The sequence below is a fragment of the Salvelinus sp. IW2-2015 genome, linkage group LG4q.1:29 (assembly GCF_002910315.2).
Source record: "Salvelinus sp. IW2-2015 linkage group LG4q.1:29, ASM291031v2, whole genome shotgun sequence".
In the NCBI taxonomy this organism is placed as follows: Eukaryota; Metazoa; Chordata; class Actinopteri; order Salmoniformes; family Salmonidae; genus Salvelinus; species Salvelinus sp. IW2-2015.
The window spans coordinates 13,895,706-13,913,396 of record NC_036842.1 but is presented as its reverse complement, the minus strand read 5'-3'; the positions used below and the strand labels follow the sequence as shown (position 1 = coordinate 13,913,396).

The window sequence follows — 17,691 nt, the reverse complement described above, 5'->3', positions numbered from 1 at the left end:
GGTACTGGCGCTGGAAGACCCGTCCTCCCAGGTTTCCCTTAAGCCTGTGTAGAGATCAGATCTGTTTTATTTTTTCACAGATTAGTTCTTTAGTTTATTTTTTGGTCGTTTTTTTTGTGGTATTCTGTTCCATTTTTGGGAATCCTGTTTCCGTCCTGCACAGTAGGTGGTGGGATGCACATTAAATTGTGTGATCGCCAATATACCATAGAAAAAGATGATGCCTTCAGAAGGGAGCCATGTACTCTGGTATCGAGTCCTCATCTCCTGACAATTTAAATGCATCTAGTTTTAGCCCGTAAAATCTATAATCAACTGTCAGAGACCATGTTCATTGGCAGGCTATATGAAAATGAACGCTGTTGTGTTGGTATGAGCATGCGAGGTACAGTATATTGTGGTTCATGTGAGAGTTAGGAGTGGGCAGTGAGCTCATCATCCTGGGACTGAGGCAGTCATGTCCTCTATAGAGTCCTTAACGCTCGATTACGTTCAATGTCCTGCAACATAAAGGTAACAATTTTACTATTGGGCATATACACTCACATCTAGTGTATGAGCAACACAAGCTCAAAGGAAGCACACAAAAAAAGCATAGCCTGGGTATGGCGGGTAACATTAGCAAAAGGCTTGTGTGTAAACAGTTTCCCCCTCCTCACTGACCTTGTGACAGCGGTCCTGTCCCTGCCTATCATTATAGGGGTTGCATTCGATGTCGTGCAACATGACCATATAGGCTGAGGTCAGGTTGATGCCCAGGCCTCCAGCCTTCGTAGACATTAAGAACACAAAGATGTCCAGCTCTGTCTTGCACTGGCCAATCAAAATGATTCTACAAGAGGATGGGAGAGACTTGGGAGCTAAAGAATCGGTTTGCTCCCCCCCCCACCCCCATTGACATAGAGATTTCAATTAATAAGAAATAATATTACAGTTTTTGTCAATTGCTAACAAGCATCAGTCAATAGTGAAGCCACTTTTTCAAAACACTTCGGTCTGCATTACCAACATTCATCTTGGCCAAAGTTAATCTCACCTCCAAAACTCAAACCACCAAAACAATTTATACATGTCTCAAAATAAGCTTCTTTGACCATAACACTGGAAACAATTCTAACTCAGAAAGCATACGTTGTCACTCATAACACACTGACCTAAAACACACTAACAGGGAGCATTACATACATTAACTTTTCTCTTTTAAGTTTGAATGATTTTTCACATAAATCAGTATTTCATTATAGAATAAGAATAGCACCTTTTCACTTTATTGACTGTACTAAAGTATATGTAACAAGAATGAATCAGAAATGCAGCAATTTGCTTCAATAGCCTTTATTTTTTTCTATATCCTTGCATATAGTCATTTACTTGTGAAAAATAAAAAGTTGAAACAAAAAACAAATTCCTGAAATTACAGGGCTGCAATAATAATTTAAAAAAAATATCAACAACATGTATAGTATAATCACCATTACTGTACAGTACTGTGAAGGTTCTAGTTCTCCCTCTCTCCTGCATTTGGCCACAAGTTCTCATCAACAATCACATCTTATGTCTTTTCTGGCGATGCAGCTTGGAAAGTATCTTCTGGAATGTCTAATCCAACCTGGTAGTCTTCAGGAGAAGTGTCTCCACACCCTGGTAGTCTTCAGGAGAAGTGTCTCCACACCCTGGCAGTCTTCAGGAGAAGTGTCTTCACACCCCTCATTCATGGCATCCAGTAAGGACATCTGGTCATGTGGATGGTGGTCATAAACCTTCCACCTCCACGCAGAGAAAAACTCCTATGGGGTTTAGGAAGGGGGAGTATGGAGGCAGGAATAGTACTGACATCCTGGGATGTGCAGCAAACCAGTCTGTGACTGCAGCAGAGTGGTGGAATGCCACATTATCCCACACAACAATGAAGGTAGGGGAGTTTCTTGCCCCTCCTCCTCCGCTGGCCAAGTCGATTATGCAGGTCATCCAGAAATAAATGAGCTCTTCTGTATTGTAGGGGCCAATGAGTGGTATGTGACACAGCAAACCATCATTGGACAGTGCTGCACACATTGTGATGTTAGCTCCTTTCTGGCCTGGGACATCCACGGTTGCTCTCTGTCCAATCACATTTCTTCCCTTGTGGCGTGTTTTTGCCAGATTGAATCCGGCTTCATCCACAAAGATGAATGTATGCCCAGTTTGCCTGACTTCCATCTCCATTACTCTCTAAAATACAGTAAATCCACAGTTTTACAGTACTTTACATTATGCATAGCTGTGTATGTACCCTGTTTGGTTATTGAACAGACAACTTACCTGGACATATTGATACCGGAGTTCTTTCACACGTTCACTGTTTCATCCTTATTTTATGTTTCTCTACGACTCTGGCAATTGTCATTGTGCTGACCGTATTCACATTCCCAAAAGTGATATTGTCTGCCAGCACTCTGTCCCAAATTTCTAGCAGTTTTATTGTCAACAATGCAAATTTCCTGCGCATCTGATAATATTCTGCCTCTCCCTCCTGTGGGAGGCAACCCTTGGATCCTACTGAAAAACACAAAACAATCAATATATTTCAAAATGTCAGTACATGTAAAAATGTGAACATACTGTATCGTATTGTAATATGTAGTTCAATTATCATTGAAGGATGCACATCTCACCTGTTGTTTTGCCGGAAAATTCCTACTATTGATGCAACTATTGAATGCTGCAGATTTGGTTGCACCTTAAACCAGCCTCTCTCAGAGAGACCATGGTTTACAACATGGTCAATAATTGTGGCCCTTATCTCGTCAGACTACCGCTCTTGGTCTTCCTCTCCTTTGTCCTCCACGCGTTCTCCCTCTCCCTGCCACTCTTCTTTCACCACCAACCTGTCTTCCTTGATTCATGTTTCCGAACTAAATCATTCCGAAGCCATCCTCTTTTGTCTGTTTGGTAACGAAACTAAAAACAGGACACGTGGGTAGGCTTTCAGCTGAAATTGCCATCAGCTGTGTTTAGAATGATTAAATATTCTTCTGAGATGTTCTATATGTTTCAATCTGGTTACTGCAGAAATGCACGACATTTGCCATCTTTCTGTTTTGAATGTGTTTTTAACAGTTTTGGAAACGGTGTGTTAGCATTTGAAAACGTGCTGCAAATATATAGTTTTGCAGGTGGTGGAGTATGAATGAGAAAAGAGTTCATGGATTTCAGAGAATGTGGTCATTGAATGCATTTTGTGTGAAAGCAATGAAAAATTATTCACAGATTGTACCACATACACTTCTGTTTCACTGACTGTGAAGAGTTTTGACAATGTGACTTCAGTTTTGACCAATGCATGTTAGCAAATTTTAAAAACTAAGAATTTTTCAAAAATTGTGATGAACAGTTAATGTCCAGATTAATGTCCAGAGTCCCTGCCTGTGACCATTTTCAGTCCAAACTACTTATCAATCAATTCCTAAAAGGCAAAAGCCTTTTATATCCTATTAGGGGGAAAGTTAACAGCTCAATGAAACATAACTCATTTGATAGATTGTTTCTACACATGTACAGCCTCTGCTATAGGCACTCAATGAAAAGCATAGTAAGGTAAGTCTGGTAAAAAAATGATTTGCCTTGCGAGATGTAGGGACAGAGTACAACGCCCTGATTCATCAGACAATTCCTACCTGTCAAGACATGGGTGTTGACCCATCCAATCGAATGTAGCGATGCTTCACGTGCTTCAGGAACATCTCCTAGAATGTCCAGCATCATGGTGAACTGGCTGAAAAGCACCACTCTATCCCCCTGACAGAAGAACACAGTCACTGTGATTAATGACTACAGGACTGGAGGGATCAGAGAGAAATGTGGTTGACTGCATGTTAGAAGAGGAAAAGCCAAGGAAAGAGTGATTGTAATTGAGAGCAGGGAAGAGATGGAGTGTCTGACAAAGGTAGAGGAACGGGGAATAAAAGGGTGACTGGTTTTATGGGGGGGAGAAGAAACCCCCGGGGAGGGCGATGGAGAAGGCTATAGCTGGTTCATTACGGGTGAGGTATACTAGTGCATAATAAAGAAGCTGTCTCCATTTGTTCAACTTCCACTTTCACTGTAGCTTTCTTACCTTGTTTTTGAGAGGTCAGAAGCTGTGTGAGCAGACTGAGTTTTCCTGAGTCCAGGAGCATGTCTGTGTTCAGCTGATAGTCTTGTACGGACGGGTACTGCAGAGCCGGTGCAGCTCAAAGTCTGTCATGACGTCCATATCCTCCTTGATCAGCACTAGGTCTGCGTCACGGTGGGTCGGGTCAAGAGTCAAAGCAATTACAGACTGACCAAAACACACTGTAACACCCTTAGCTTCCAGAAGCCCCATCAACAGCAGTTGCTGTAATGGTAACAGTAGACGAAACAGCAGTAGCTTTCATATTAGTGGTAGTGGAGGTAGAACTGCCAATAGCAGTTACAAACTCATTCAATAACTGTAATTCTCTTAAAACAGGTAAGTGTTTAGGTCTGACCTTGAGCATGAGTCGACTCATAGCAGTCAGTTTAGTAGTGGTAAAATGCTACCGGTGCAGCAGTGGATGATCGACCATCTTTTTCAACTGTTTTAATTTATTTCACCTTTATTTAACCAGGTAGGCTAGTTGAGAACAAGTTCTCATTTACAACTGCGACCTGGCCAAGATAAAGCAAAGCAGTGCGACACAAACAACAACACAGAGTTACACATGGAATAAACAAACATACAGTCAATAAAATACAATAGAAAAAGTCTATATACAGTGTGTGCAAATGAGGTAGGATAAGGGAGGTAAGGCAATGAATAGGCCATAGTGGCTAAATAATTACAATATAGCAATTAAACACTGGAGTGATACATGTGCAGAAGATGAGTGTATCATCCCATTGGTCAGTTCTCTCTCTGAGGACACATGGACACATGCTATGGTCTTAAATCAGTTAATCTGTGCATCTTAAAATTAAACTTGTTTTGCTTTTTAGTATTCCCTTATGTATATTATCACTTTTCAAATGACCAAGATACCTTTCTCTCATTATTCCTCTCCATAACATACTCTCTCCATTGGTGGATCCCTACAGCTTCTGTATCAAGGTGTTGTAGACCTGCTGCTTCTTGTCACTCATGGCACAGAATGTTGGTCATACACTACACAACTTCTAAAATCTTAACAACTTGGACATGCTCACATTTCCTGATTTCCTTGTCCCAAATGTTTCATTCCATCCATCCTCAACCCCAGGACGTGGATGCTCACAATACACAACGATTCCCTAGTTGATCCTGCCATGCTTTTCTCGGTTGTCGTAGGGGGGAAATGCTGACGTAAACAGTGAGCTGCTTTATTAGTGTGCAAATTCTCAGGTGCAGAAACATCAAAAAGAGACAGAGGTGCAGAATATGGACTTAATATGAAATTATCTTTTTGTTTTCTCTCATGGTAGGACACAGATCTTATATTGGTGGAGTTTGTTTTGCATGGCCTGGTGGCCCAGGTGGGTGGAGATTTCACTTAAGGACCATGGTCTAAAATGCGCAAATTCCACCCATCTCAAATCAAATCAAATTTTATTTGCCACATACACATGGTTAGCAGATGTTAATGCGAGTGTAGCGAAATGCTTGTGCTTCTAGTTCTGACAATGCAGTAATAACCAACGAGTAATCTAACCTAACAATTCCACAACTACTACCTTATACACACAAGTGTAAAGGGATAAAGAATATGTACATAAAGATATATGAATAAGTGATGGTACAAAACGGCATAGGCAAGATGCAGTAGATGGTATCGAGTACAGTATATACATATGAGATGAGTAATGTAGGGTATGTAAACATAAAAGTGGCATAGTTTAAAGTGGCTAGTGATACATGTATTACATAAAGATGGCAAGATGCAGTAGATGATAGAGTACAGTATATACATATACATTATATTAAGTGGCATTGTTTAAAGTGGCAAGTGATACATTTTTTATCAATTCCCATCAATTTCCATTATTAAAGTGAGCTGGAGTTGAGTCAGTATGTTGGCAGCAGCCACTCAATGTTAGTGGTGGCTGTTTAACAGTCTGATGGCCTTGAGATAGAAGCTGTTTTTCAGTCTCTCGGTCCCTGCTTTGATGCACCTGTACTGACCTCGCCTTCTGGATGATAGCGGGGTGAACAGGCAGTGGCTCAGGTGGTTGTTGTCCTTGATGATCTTTATGGCCTTCCTGTGACATCGGGTGGTGTAGGTGTCCTGGAGGGCAGGTAGTTTGCCCCCAGTGATGCGTTGTGCAGATCTCACTACCCTCTGGAGAGCCTTACGGTTGTGGGCGGAGCAGTTGCCGTACCAGGCGGTGATACAGCCCAACAGGATGCTCTCGATTGTGCATCTGTAGAAGTTTGTGAGTGCTTTTGGTGACAAGCCGAATTTCTTCAGCCTCCTGAGGTTGAAGAGGTGCTGCTGCCGCTTCTTCACAACGCTGTCTGTGTGGGTAGACCAATTCAGTTTGTCCGTGATGTGTACGCCGAGGAACTTAAAACTTACTACCCTCTCCACTACTGTCCCGTCGATGTGGATAGGGGGGGTGCTCCCCCTGCTGTTTCCTGAAGTCCACAATCATCTCCTTTGTTTTGTTGACGTTGAGTGTGAGGTTGTTTTCCTGACACCACACTCCGAAGGCCCTCACCTCCTCCCTGTAGGCCGTCTCGTCGTTGTTGGTAATCAAGCCTACCACTGTAGTGTCGTCCGCAAACTTGATGATTGAGTTGGAGGCGTGCATGGCCACGCAGTCGTGGGTGAACAGGGAGTACAGGAGAGGGCTCAGAACGCACCCTTGTGGGGCCCCAGTGTTGAGGATCAGCGGGGTGGAGATGTTGTTACCTACCCTCACCACCTGGGGGCGGCCCGTCAGGAAGTCCAGTACCCAGTTGCACAGGGCGGGGTCGAGACCCAGGGTCTCGAGCTTGATGACGAGTTTGGAGGGTACTATGGTGTTAAATGCTGAGCTGTAGTCGATGAACAGCATTCTCACATAGGTATTCCTCTTGTCCAGATGGGTTAGGGCAGTGTGCAGTGTGGTTGCGGGGCACCGCGGGACATGTAAAACAAACTCACCCATTGAAAAGGAAGCAGCGTTCACTCCACAGCTCCACTAATCTGTCTTCCGTTACCTTGGTCCACATGGTGTGTGTTGTTGTTGATTTCCTCTTCGCCATCATTGTTTTGGTCATTGGCAGCAGTCTTTGCCCAATCGCGTCGTAGCAGTGCTCATTCCACAAGCTGCACAACCCAAATTTCTGACATGTGAGAAAACTATCAGGACATCCGACAGGGGTCTGGAGAACGGAACAGCCATCATCATGGCGTCCTTGACCCGCTCGAACTATGCGAGTCCAGACGTACTGATCCTAGCCCAAGTTCATAGGATTTCACACTGATCATGAACATTCATATAGTGTGCATCATACGATATCACAGTCCCAAATCATGCCATAACCATATCAGGTAATGAGTTTAGACCAAGCCGGTCCTTACCTCACTCTTGACACGTCTGAGGATGAAGGGTTTCATGATAAGTTTGGCATAAGCGATCCTCTCCATCTCAAAGCTGCTCTGCTCCTCTGTAGATTTCTGACAGGAAATAAAGATTGTTGGATGAGTCAAACTTGCTACGTATTAAGCTGAATATTTTGGAGTGATCCCATAGCATGTGTTCTAGCCTCACCATGACAAACATGTTGGCAAGCTGTGCAGTGCTGCTGGAGAACATATTGGGCATGATGAAGTTGAGCAGTGACATGAGCTCCAGGAGGTTGTTCTGCACTGGGGTCCACGTCAGCAGCAGATGCTACTTGGCCTGAGATCAAATCAAAATCAAATCTGATTAGACTTATATCGTGCATACCACACAGCATTTTACAAAAGGTGTCAGAATACACTGCAGTGAAAAGGAAGACAGTGGGGTGACTCACAGGAGATAAACAAGACATTGTTCAGGCAGGAAGAGGAACTGTTTAGAGGCTAAGGTAAACACCATTAAAATGATGGGCCTCCCGAGTGGTGCAGCGGTCTAAGACACTGCAACGCAGTGCTAAAGGCGTCACTACAGACCCGGGTTTGATCACAGGCGGTGTCGCGGATATGGAAGGCAGACGGGAGGAGATGAGATCAGGTGGGAGTCGGACCATTCTAGACAATGAGAAGGCAGATACGCATGTGAACAAGAGGCCATACAGATAGATAGATATGACTCATCTTTGTATCTGTGCCATTATAGCATCTGTGACAGCATGGGCACACTAATAAAGCAGCTCACTGTTTACGTCAGCATTCCCCCCCCCTACGACAACCGAGAAAAGCATGGCAGGATCAACTAGGGAATCATTGTGTATTGTGAGCATCCACGTCCTGGGGTTGAGGATGGACGGAATGAAACATTTGGGACAAGGAAATCAGGAAATGTGAGCACGTCCAAGTTGTTAAGATTTTAGAAGTTGAGGCTATCTCCATTTTAAAATAGTACATTTCCTTCTTCTTCATTGGCTGATTGCTCCCAACTCATAGGAATCCCCACCCAGTTGACTATTTTAAAATGGTGGAAAACCTCAATGCCAAAACATATTATATCTCTCTCTCTCATCAGTGCATTCGTAACAACCTAACCATTATGAAACGTCTATTCAATCAAATAAGCCTCACGTAGCAAATTAGCAATTCAATGTTTTGTTGACCAATTTCGACACTCTCTCATTGACCCCCATTCAAAAATTCCTCGCTTTGTGGGTTTATTTTCATGGAGAGATTTTGGGCATTGTAAAACCTATCACTTCGCCTCTTCCTCTCTGCTGTTTCAACCAAGGTGACCAATGAAAGCCGTCCCTCCCCCGGTGCCTCCAGCAATGTACTGATGTTGATGGCCAAGAGGTGGCGGTAGAGCAGCAAAGCTCATGTTCTTCAGCTCATGCTCGGCGTTCTGAGCTTTCGGGACAGGCTGCGGTCATTGCCGATAGTCAGAGCGTAGCTGGCAGCAGACACACAGCAGCTCAAGGAGCCACACAAGGTTCCCACAAGTAGTCTGTGAGGCATGGCAACCACTTGACTACCATGAATAATGAATGAGTCACAGGTTCAGCTTACAAAGACCTTTTCAGGTTCAGTCAAACGCTGAATATATTATCATTATTGGAGTGTTAGCAGAAGCCTGGCTGGGGTGACTTACACGGCTGATGGTTTTACAAGATCTCCACTAATTCCCCTGGATATTTCCAGAGGCACTTAGGCTAAGTGTCTCGCTCAGAAGACACACAGCAGTTAGCTAACACAGTAGGATGGGAACCTGTAGTCTACTAGACTCGAGTTTACTTCTGTGTATAGTCATTCTTGCATAACCATCATTCTTCGATTTTGGACTTACGGGAAATTATTATGTTGTAGTCGACCCATTTGTGGAGAATATCATATCGAAGGAACCTGCGATCCTCCACAGACCCTAAACACACACACAATATAAATAGGACAATCTAAACTGAATCTATATTTGGTAATCCTTTCACTTCTGGTGACTTAAACCAACAGGTTGAAATCTGTATAATCAAATCAATGTTAAGCCTTAACCATGATGGCTACAGTATGATGTGTCCCACCATTCAGAATGAACAGATGAGTCACTCACCATAGTACACCAGAGAAGCAAAGTCTGTTAAAAACGAGGACTGGCACAATTACCATATAACCGACGATTATGGATGAAGAACGAACTAATAGCTGATTGAAGACGGGACAGCCGGGCATTCGTGCAGTTGACTCTGTTTCCATGGTAACGTGGAATCTTTACAATGTGACGTAACTTTGTTGTTCCTTGCTTTAACAAGAAAACAGAAAAGAGATGGCCTGGATGGTCTTCCCCCAAACCCTGCCAACAGAAGACAGGTGGTGGTTCATTACAAACACTGATTTACAGAGACTGGATTGGCACAACAAAGAGAGCCCCGCTTCCCAATCACATTAACACAGGATTTCATCTGTTGTCATGCCATGTGTGCCGAGTCTCAGAGGAGCTGAAATAAACTGTTGGAGACTGGTCAGGAATAACAACTCACCATTTCATCAGTAAGGATTCCACTCAGGTTGTTCTGGTATAGCAGAGTCAGCCAATTTTGACCAATTAGCTGATAAGGCTTCAACTGGAACCTGGAGAGGTCAAAGTAACAGAAGGATGTGTGTGTGCGTTCAAAACTGCCTATGTACATCAAATCAAATCAAATCGTATTGGTCACATACACGTGTTTAGCGTGTTATTGAGGGTGTAGCGAAATGCTGGTGTTTCTAGCTCCAACAGTATATCTAACAATTTCACAACATATACCCGATACACACAAATCTAAGTAAAGGAATGGAAGTAAGAATAGTTATTTCCGGCAGTATGTAATAACACAAAAAATGTTCTGGGCTAACAATGTAAGGAATAATACAGAGGGCGCCATTATCAATTATTTACATGTATTAGATTGTGTTTGTCTACGAAAATCATTCTACATAAATATCTGAATGTGTATGTCAGTGAGATGAGTATAAAAACAGCAGCTAAACCCACTTGCTGTTGAGGATCTCAGGCTGTTTCTGGAAGCCCTTGTCCCTCTCCACCACTTGAGTCACGTCCTGCATCATCTTGTTGGTGATGTTCTCACACTTGGTCAAGAGGCTGCGCGCCACGTCCTGTTCCCTCAGGACCACACAACAGCCCTGCACCAGGTCAGTGGAGAGGCCGTTCCCTCTGTCGAGAACAGCCACCTGAGGGTATACACACACTTTAGACCAATTAGCTAGTAAGGCTTCAACTGTAACTTGGAGAGGTCATAGTAACATAGGGAATTCAGTAATGTATCACGATGAAAAGAAAACTGTGTGTGGGTTCATACAGGTTTTTTGTGCCACTCACCAGATTCTCCCACTCGTTAAATGGGCGCAGCTCGACAATCCTCCGGGCCTTCTTCACAGAGCAGCCAGAGATGAGAGACAGCTCAACCGGCGATGCCTCCTGGAAAACCAGAGGATCTGTCCCTTCACATTAGACCCTGTTCCAACCTCCTGATCTGAACCTGAGGCATCCAAGTTCCATCTCCATGCCCTCAGCAGACACATCAAAGTCATCACTGGCCTTGTCCTCAGAGCTGGTGCCTGGATCTGGAATCACCTTCCTCCTTTTGTCTGCTCCTTCGGTCAGCCTATTGAAGGTCTTAATTATGCTCCCATTGGTAGGCTTGTGAGGTAGTGATGGGGGATGACCAGGGGGTTTGGCTGCTTGGGCTGCCTGGCATGCTGAGGTTTAGGGGGGAAAACTAGCTGATGATGATGCCTGGGTGTCCTCTTGACTGGACCTCTCTAAGAAAGGAAAAATAATCAGTCTACAGGACCTGGGAGGGAATTTGGGCTACCTATTGCCTCAAATACTTTTTCTCAAATAAATAAAATTGATGCTATTCTTTTAACACAGGAAACTATAGGGCTACAAGACGGCAAAGGATTTAACTAGTTACCTAAAATAATGTAAATGTTTTTGTTTTGTATAAACAGACACACACACATGCAACATGAAACACAAAACTCTCACCCGCCTCTGAAAACTTGCACAGTGCTTATAGGATTTCCTCAAAATGTCAACCATGCTCCAGAAGCGGTTCTCTAAGCTCTTGTGTGCTTGCAAGATAAGACAAATAGATACAGTTGTAAACCAAAACCACACATTTTTTGTCAAAATAATTATTAATATGCAGCTCCCACATTTCAAACAATTTTGGTTCACATTTGCCAACATTTAGGGCATTGATGAATGTGTTGTGGAACTGCAGTGACAGAGAACACAGGCACTGTAGAGAGGGATTCTACAGCCTTAGTCTGTAGAACGAGGAACTTAGTCTGCAGCTCTTCCAGCTGGGCTCTGGACCCTCGTCCTCAGAAACATCTGTTCGGTTGGACAAAAACACACTGGCGCGTGAAGTCCGAAGGCAGACAGGCCAATAAGAGTGTGAGCTCCTCCCCACGCAAGCCTACCCCTCTGTACTGGAGATGACAAATAACAAATGAACAAGCAAGGTGGCAGTATATCATCTTGGTCAGGGAAATAAACTGCTAACCTCAAGGTCAAAACTCCAGGTGGGGCACAGGGCTCTTGTGCCCTTGAGCGCAGCACTTTAGCCAAATTACTTCAGTAAATCTCTAGCTCAACACAGATGACTCACACGTCAGGTGTAAACTGAGTATGCACCCTCACCCTGGTTTGGGGGTGTCATGGAGGCTGGAGGAGGTATTGGACTGCAGTCAGGTGGACTCTAGGACCGGGACGATACCAGTATTGCAATATTTTTTCAAACGCACAAATGTGTCACTGGATGACAACATGAGTGTTTCCAGCATTAGGGCTGTTTTCCTAAAGAAGTTAAATCTGCTTTGTGTTTTGTTTCCTTGCCTCGATACTAACAAGTATTGCGATACCGGTATTGTCCCGGCCCTAGTGGACTCACAACTAAATCTTCCTGGAGGGCTGGTTTCTTGCTGGAGTTGGATGCCCCACTCTCCTGGGAGCTGTTACACACCTCTAGTCTCCTCTTACGGGCTGGGTCTAAAACAGGACATTAAGGGGGGCATATTAACACACCATGAACATCACCACACTGTCTCTAGTTTGTGTTGCTGGGAATAGAAACCCCAGAGATGAATTGCACTTAATTGCACTTATCTCAGTTAAACATATCTTTCATGTTCACGTTTCACTAACTCATTGAATTCCATGTCACAGAGCAGGCCACAGAACATGACACAGCAGATCCCATCCTATTCCATAGTATTGATTTTTTTTAAACATGAGAGCTTTGGTAAAATTGTCCTCAAAATCTTGAATAGTGTGTGTACAGTATGTGTGTAATGTGTTTGGCATCAGATCCCCCTAATCACTTGTACATGCCTTGTGTTGAAGGTATGCTGCAGATAAGAGGGCTGATTTCCTCTGCCCTGTGTAAACCTAGAGTGGTGAGGTCTGATCTACAGTATTTAGATGAGTTTGGTGACTAACTTACCTCCCAACAACATCATGGATGACCCAGATATCTCCTCATCTGATTCAGAGTCTAGTACCACACTGTTCATGCCTCTCATTGAGCCAGGCCCTGGGGGACATTTGGTCTCTGAGGTCTCCAGGACAACAGTCTCTGCAAGTGAAAAATGTCAAAGAAAAAGACTCAACACACAAGTGCCTATTGTGAGAGCATGTTGACTGTTTTGGATAATGCCTTATTTTGCTATATATTTGGTGTGGTCAGAGTTTATGTAAGGGTTACATTTTTCCAAACGTGTCTTGGTTTACATCCCAGTAAGTGTCAATACTGGGTCTGGTATCAGGCACTACAGGGACCACCCTTTCCAACCCCAAAATATAACTTTCTTCGATAAGTGTTACGTCTATGTCAGGGTTTCCCAAATGCGGTCCTGGAGCCTCCACTGGATGCAAGTTTAGTTTTTTTGCCCTAGTACTACACAGCTGACTTAAATAACCAACTCATCATCAAGCTTTGATTATTTGAATCAGCTGTGTAGTGCTAGGGCAAATACACCAACGTGTTGTTCGCGCTAAACAAGCAATATCGTGAAATCAAACAAGCCGGCAAACATGACCGTTCGTTGTCAGCAAGAATCACAACCTACCTAGCTAATGGATCTTTCACCAGACAGGATTTCAAACGTTGTTATTTTGTTTTAGATTGATGCTGATTAACTAACGTTAGCTACCTAGCTTGCATTCCGTACATTGAGATAGAGATTACCCTGCTAATGTCGACACTAACTACTGTACGTGAATTAGTCTACCTCTGACCTACAATAGTAAGATAGCTACCTACATTCTTGCCATCAGGCGTCCTCTTTACTGATTACATACACATATGTAGAACGCTTAGTTACATTAATTGCAGATAGCTAGCTACAACTTTGTTTCCGCTGAATTACAAAAACAGCACGTGGTCAGACAGACCAGCCAATCAGAGACAAGTGCGCATTGCGATCTCGTGCAAAAAAAATCACAATTTAAAGGGATAACACTCAGTAGGTGACACATGAATTACATTTTATTGAGCACCTTGGACAGCTCCAATAATTTCAAAGATTTGGAGTCACTGGTGCATAGGTGCTTTTTCTAAACTGGAGAATGATCCCTATAATAGTCTATTTTAACCACATAGCCTAAACAGGCTGTCAGAATTCAGATCATTCGGGATTCAGAAAATACAAGATACAGTTTGAGAGAACAATGATGTTGGATGTTTCAAACATACACATACACATTCTATAATAATGTGTGGTTGCAGCAGTACCCAATACGTGTGGATGATTGGGTTCAGGCTTTGCTTTATGGCTCCCCAGATGCTCAATTTCGAGCAGTTGCCTATATTTCCTCCAGGTGACATAACTCCTCCACTCCATTAATAACACCGCTACCAGCGAACACATCAATCTGAGGATTGAGACGGCTGCCCCCAGTCTGGCTGGAATGCAAGTCACATGCTCTGTGAATGTAACCAAGATTAACAGGCACAGACCATGTGAATGAAATTGCTATCTCCAACATCTTGAGTGGCTCAATCAGCACATCAGCTACGCATTGGCTACTATCGATTGATAAAATAATAAAACATGGTTTTGAGCAATACAAGGAAGAGTAACTGCTGCTGTAATTGTAACTAATCTGGACTAAGCAACTAGTCAACCATTTCACTTTCAATGTACAAGAGTAGGCTACAATATTAGCCATAGTAACCTACACTTGATCAATTGAGAGGTTTGGTTGATGAAACACCCCACTGGGCAAAAGAATGGTTGAATCAGCATTGGTTCCACGTCATTTCAACAAAACAAATATATGTGATGACTTGAATCAAGTGAAAACTGATTGGATTTGCAAAAAGTCATCGATGTAAGGGAATTTCTTATTTTTTCACTCAACTTTTAACCTAAATCCAATAACATGGTGAAATGTTTTGTTGATTTCACGTTGAATTCACGTTCGTCGACAACTCAACCAAATGTAAATCAAAACGAGGCTTGTGCTTATCATATCCAAGGGGTGAGGATACATTTCTGGGCTCCCAAGTGCAAGTCTTGGCAGCAGTTGATTTTTTCGTAGATAATGAGAGAGATAATAACACAATGTAGCATTTAATTCGCTAAAAACACATACTGATATGTTTTTCCAATGGTGCTGACGTTGCACATTTACCATCACCATTTGTATCTATAACGCGCTTTCGACGACGGTAGCCAGTGCGGCAGCCAGTGAGCCCATTCAAACGTACCACCGCCAAAAAGACTTGGTGGCCTATCTGTATCAGTATTCTAAACTACATGAAATGGACAAAACATGTTTTCATTATTATTATCTCTTACATTCGATACCAGCCTAAAGTAGTGCATGCTGATAAAAGGCATAGCAGATTTTTGATCAGAAGAATATTGGATGATGGGAAAACTCCTGAACAAGATATGCTATATTTTAGGCTATGTGTTTGTATTGCTTTACATTACGTTCGTTGTTATTTAATGACTGCAATGGATATAAGAGTGCATTTTCAATGTAATCCACGTTTTTATTTACATAGATGTACACTCTTATAAATTGCTAAGGCAAAACATCACACAATATGAGTTGATTTTGCACGTTTGATTTTGTGTAAACGGTAGGCTACCCCACTGGTATTTTACAGTGAACATCAGAGTGAACATCATTGAGAGCTCCCATGTATAGCAGTACGCCTAGGTTATGAGCATATGTAATATGCCCTCAATGATTTTCCCCCTTATCTTGATGTTCATACTTGAACAGTCTCACCTGTAAGACATTGTTTTTCTCTACTGACATGCTACTTTCCTTGAATGAATATTCGAAAAAATGTTGCAACCTTTTCAATGACGTCAAGACGGTTGTTTTGGTCCTGTCTATCCAATTGGAGCCATCACTTACATTCTACAGGAGMCGACATGGGTCTAATCTTGCTCCGTAGCTGTCCTCCAGGACATACCACAACGCCCTTCGGCGGGTGTATGGTGGTACCCGACTGCTGCTTTAAACAGCAGCACTGACATGGAAACCCCTTTGCAGTTGCAGAACGATTTCCTTCAAGAGCAGCAGTTCCAGCATCGCTGTAAGTACCAGCACTACTGCGGACGAGAGGAACGGCTCACGAAGGAGCGCAACCAATGCTGCACCTGTAATAACTGTACATGTGATGCAAGAAAAAGCCTAGTTTTTCGCGGGACGTCGCCGAACACTCAAGGAACTTTAAGGACGCCATCCGTAACCTATTCGAGGCAAGGTTCTCAGTTTAGCGTCTGTGAGTTCACGCCCTCCAGTCATGGTAGTTCATCCAGACATCATTACCATCAGCAGTGCCACAATCGGCAGTGGGGCAGCCCGAGCAGCAGCCACAGAGACAGTAACTCGTATAACGAAATAGCCATGAGTAGCTGCAGATACAACGGCGGCGTTATGCGACCGCTGAGCAACTTGAGCTCGTCCCGCAGAAACCTACACGAGTTTGATTCCGAATCCCAGCCTTTACAACCAATCTCTACCGCAGATGCGTCGGACACCCTAGCCTCTAAACCGGAGAACAATTCCACCACCCTAATGCCTTACGCATCGGGAGACGGAGGGGGTGGATGTAACAACAGTGGCAGCAAATCGGGTAAAAAGAAGAACCAGAACATTGGGCAAAAGCTTGGACATAGAAGGGCCTTGTTTGAGAAAAGGAAGCGTCTCAGCGACTATGCTTTGATCTTTGGGATGTTTGGGATCGTAGTTATGGTTATAGAGACTGAACTCTCATGGGGAGCCTATGGAAAGGTGCGTAACTCAAACCCGGTAGGCTGCAGGTCCATCTTGGTCAGAAGGATTCATTGACTGGCATGTCGAGTTTACCAGGAAAAACCGCAAGTTTAATTTTAAAGGGATTTAAACCAGTAGTAGCATAGTCGACTTGTTTTCTTTACACATAAAATATTTAGACAGTGAAGACTTAACCCATAAACCATCTGATCAGCCATAACTTGCATGGCTGGTCTCTCTCTTGCAACCTGGTCTCATAGACTAGACACAAAAATTGGTATGATATGTTACGTTTGGTGTGTTTACATAAGACAGACGGTTACATAGGGTGATCGGTCAGGGTGAATGGGTGGGCATATAAAGCGAACCTCTAGCAAACGAAAGGTTGTGAGTTTGAATCACATCACGGACAACTTTAGCTAATTAGCAACTTTTCAACTACTTGCTACTTTGCAACTACTTAGCTTGCTAGCTAACCCTAACCTTAACCCTAGTATCTAACTCCTAAACTTAACCCTCAACCATAGCCTAGCTAACGTTAATCAACTAGCTAACGTTAGCCACCTAGCCACCTAACTAGAATTCGTAACATATCATACGTTTTTCAAATTCGTAATATATTGTACATTTACAAGTTCGAAACATTGTCATATTGCAAATTTGTAACATATTGTGCATTTGGAAAATGTGTAACATAATGTATGTTTTGCAATTTCGTAACATATTGTAACGACCCTGGGTTTATAAGAAATCGACTCTGCCGGACGAGCATGCTTTTGCGGCACAGTCGATAGCGCGCCGCACCTCGGGCTAGAAGGTCGAGGGTTCGAGACCTGC

The 17,691-nt window shown here is 43.2% G+C and overlaps 2 protein-coding genes and 1 long non-coding RNA gene across 4 annotated transcripts in view; 1 reads left to right on the top strand and 2 right to left on the bottom strand.

Moving 5' to 3' along the window:
• Positions 1 to 1,994: 1,994 nt before the first annotated feature.
• Positions 1,995 to 3,414, bottom strand: LOC139026439 (uncharacterized). The gene is made up of 3 exons (XR_011478214.1): positions 2,655 to 3,414; positions 2,302 to 2,538; positions 1,995 to 2,211 (listed from the first exon to the last, which is right to left on the bottom strand). It is a non-coding gene; the product is annotated as an uncharacterized lncRNA (long non-coding RNA).
• A 4,115-nt stretch (positions 3,415 to 7,529) lies between these two features.
• LOC111960828 (SWI/SNF-related matrix-associated actin-dependent regulator of chromatin subfamily A containing DEAD/H box 1B-like) lies at positions 7,530 to 13,136 on the bottom strand. Its single transcript, XM_070443261.1, has 10 exons — positions 13,058 to 13,136; positions 12,463 to 12,603; positions 11,112 to 11,303; positions 10,924 to 11,045; positions 10,579 to 10,775; positions 10,085 to 10,175; positions 9,711 to 9,897; positions 9,400 to 9,474; positions 7,711 to 7,842; positions 7,530 to 7,616 (listed from the first exon to the last, which is right to left on the bottom strand). The coding sequence occupies exons 1-10, from the start codon at positions 13,134 to 13,136 to the stop codon at positions 7,588 to 7,590; spliced, it is 1,245 nt and encodes a 414-aa protein (XP_070299362.1). The 3' UTR covers positions 7,530 to 7,587.
• Positions 13,137 to 15,999: 2,863 nt separating this feature from the next.
• LOC111961518 (small conductance calcium-activated potassium channel protein 2-like) overlaps positions 16,000 to 17,691 on the top strand; it is a 32,973-nt gene continuing 31,281 nt past the window's right edge. For both annotated transcript variants that reach the window (XM_023983850.2, XM_070441780.1), the window contains exon 1: positions 16,000 to 16,872. In XM_023983850.2, coding sequence (XP_023839618.1) covers positions 16,111 to 16,872 — 762 coding nt within the window. In that variant the 5' untranslated portion in view covers positions 16,000 to 16,110. The remainder of the gene's footprint in view (positions 16,873 to 17,691) is intronic.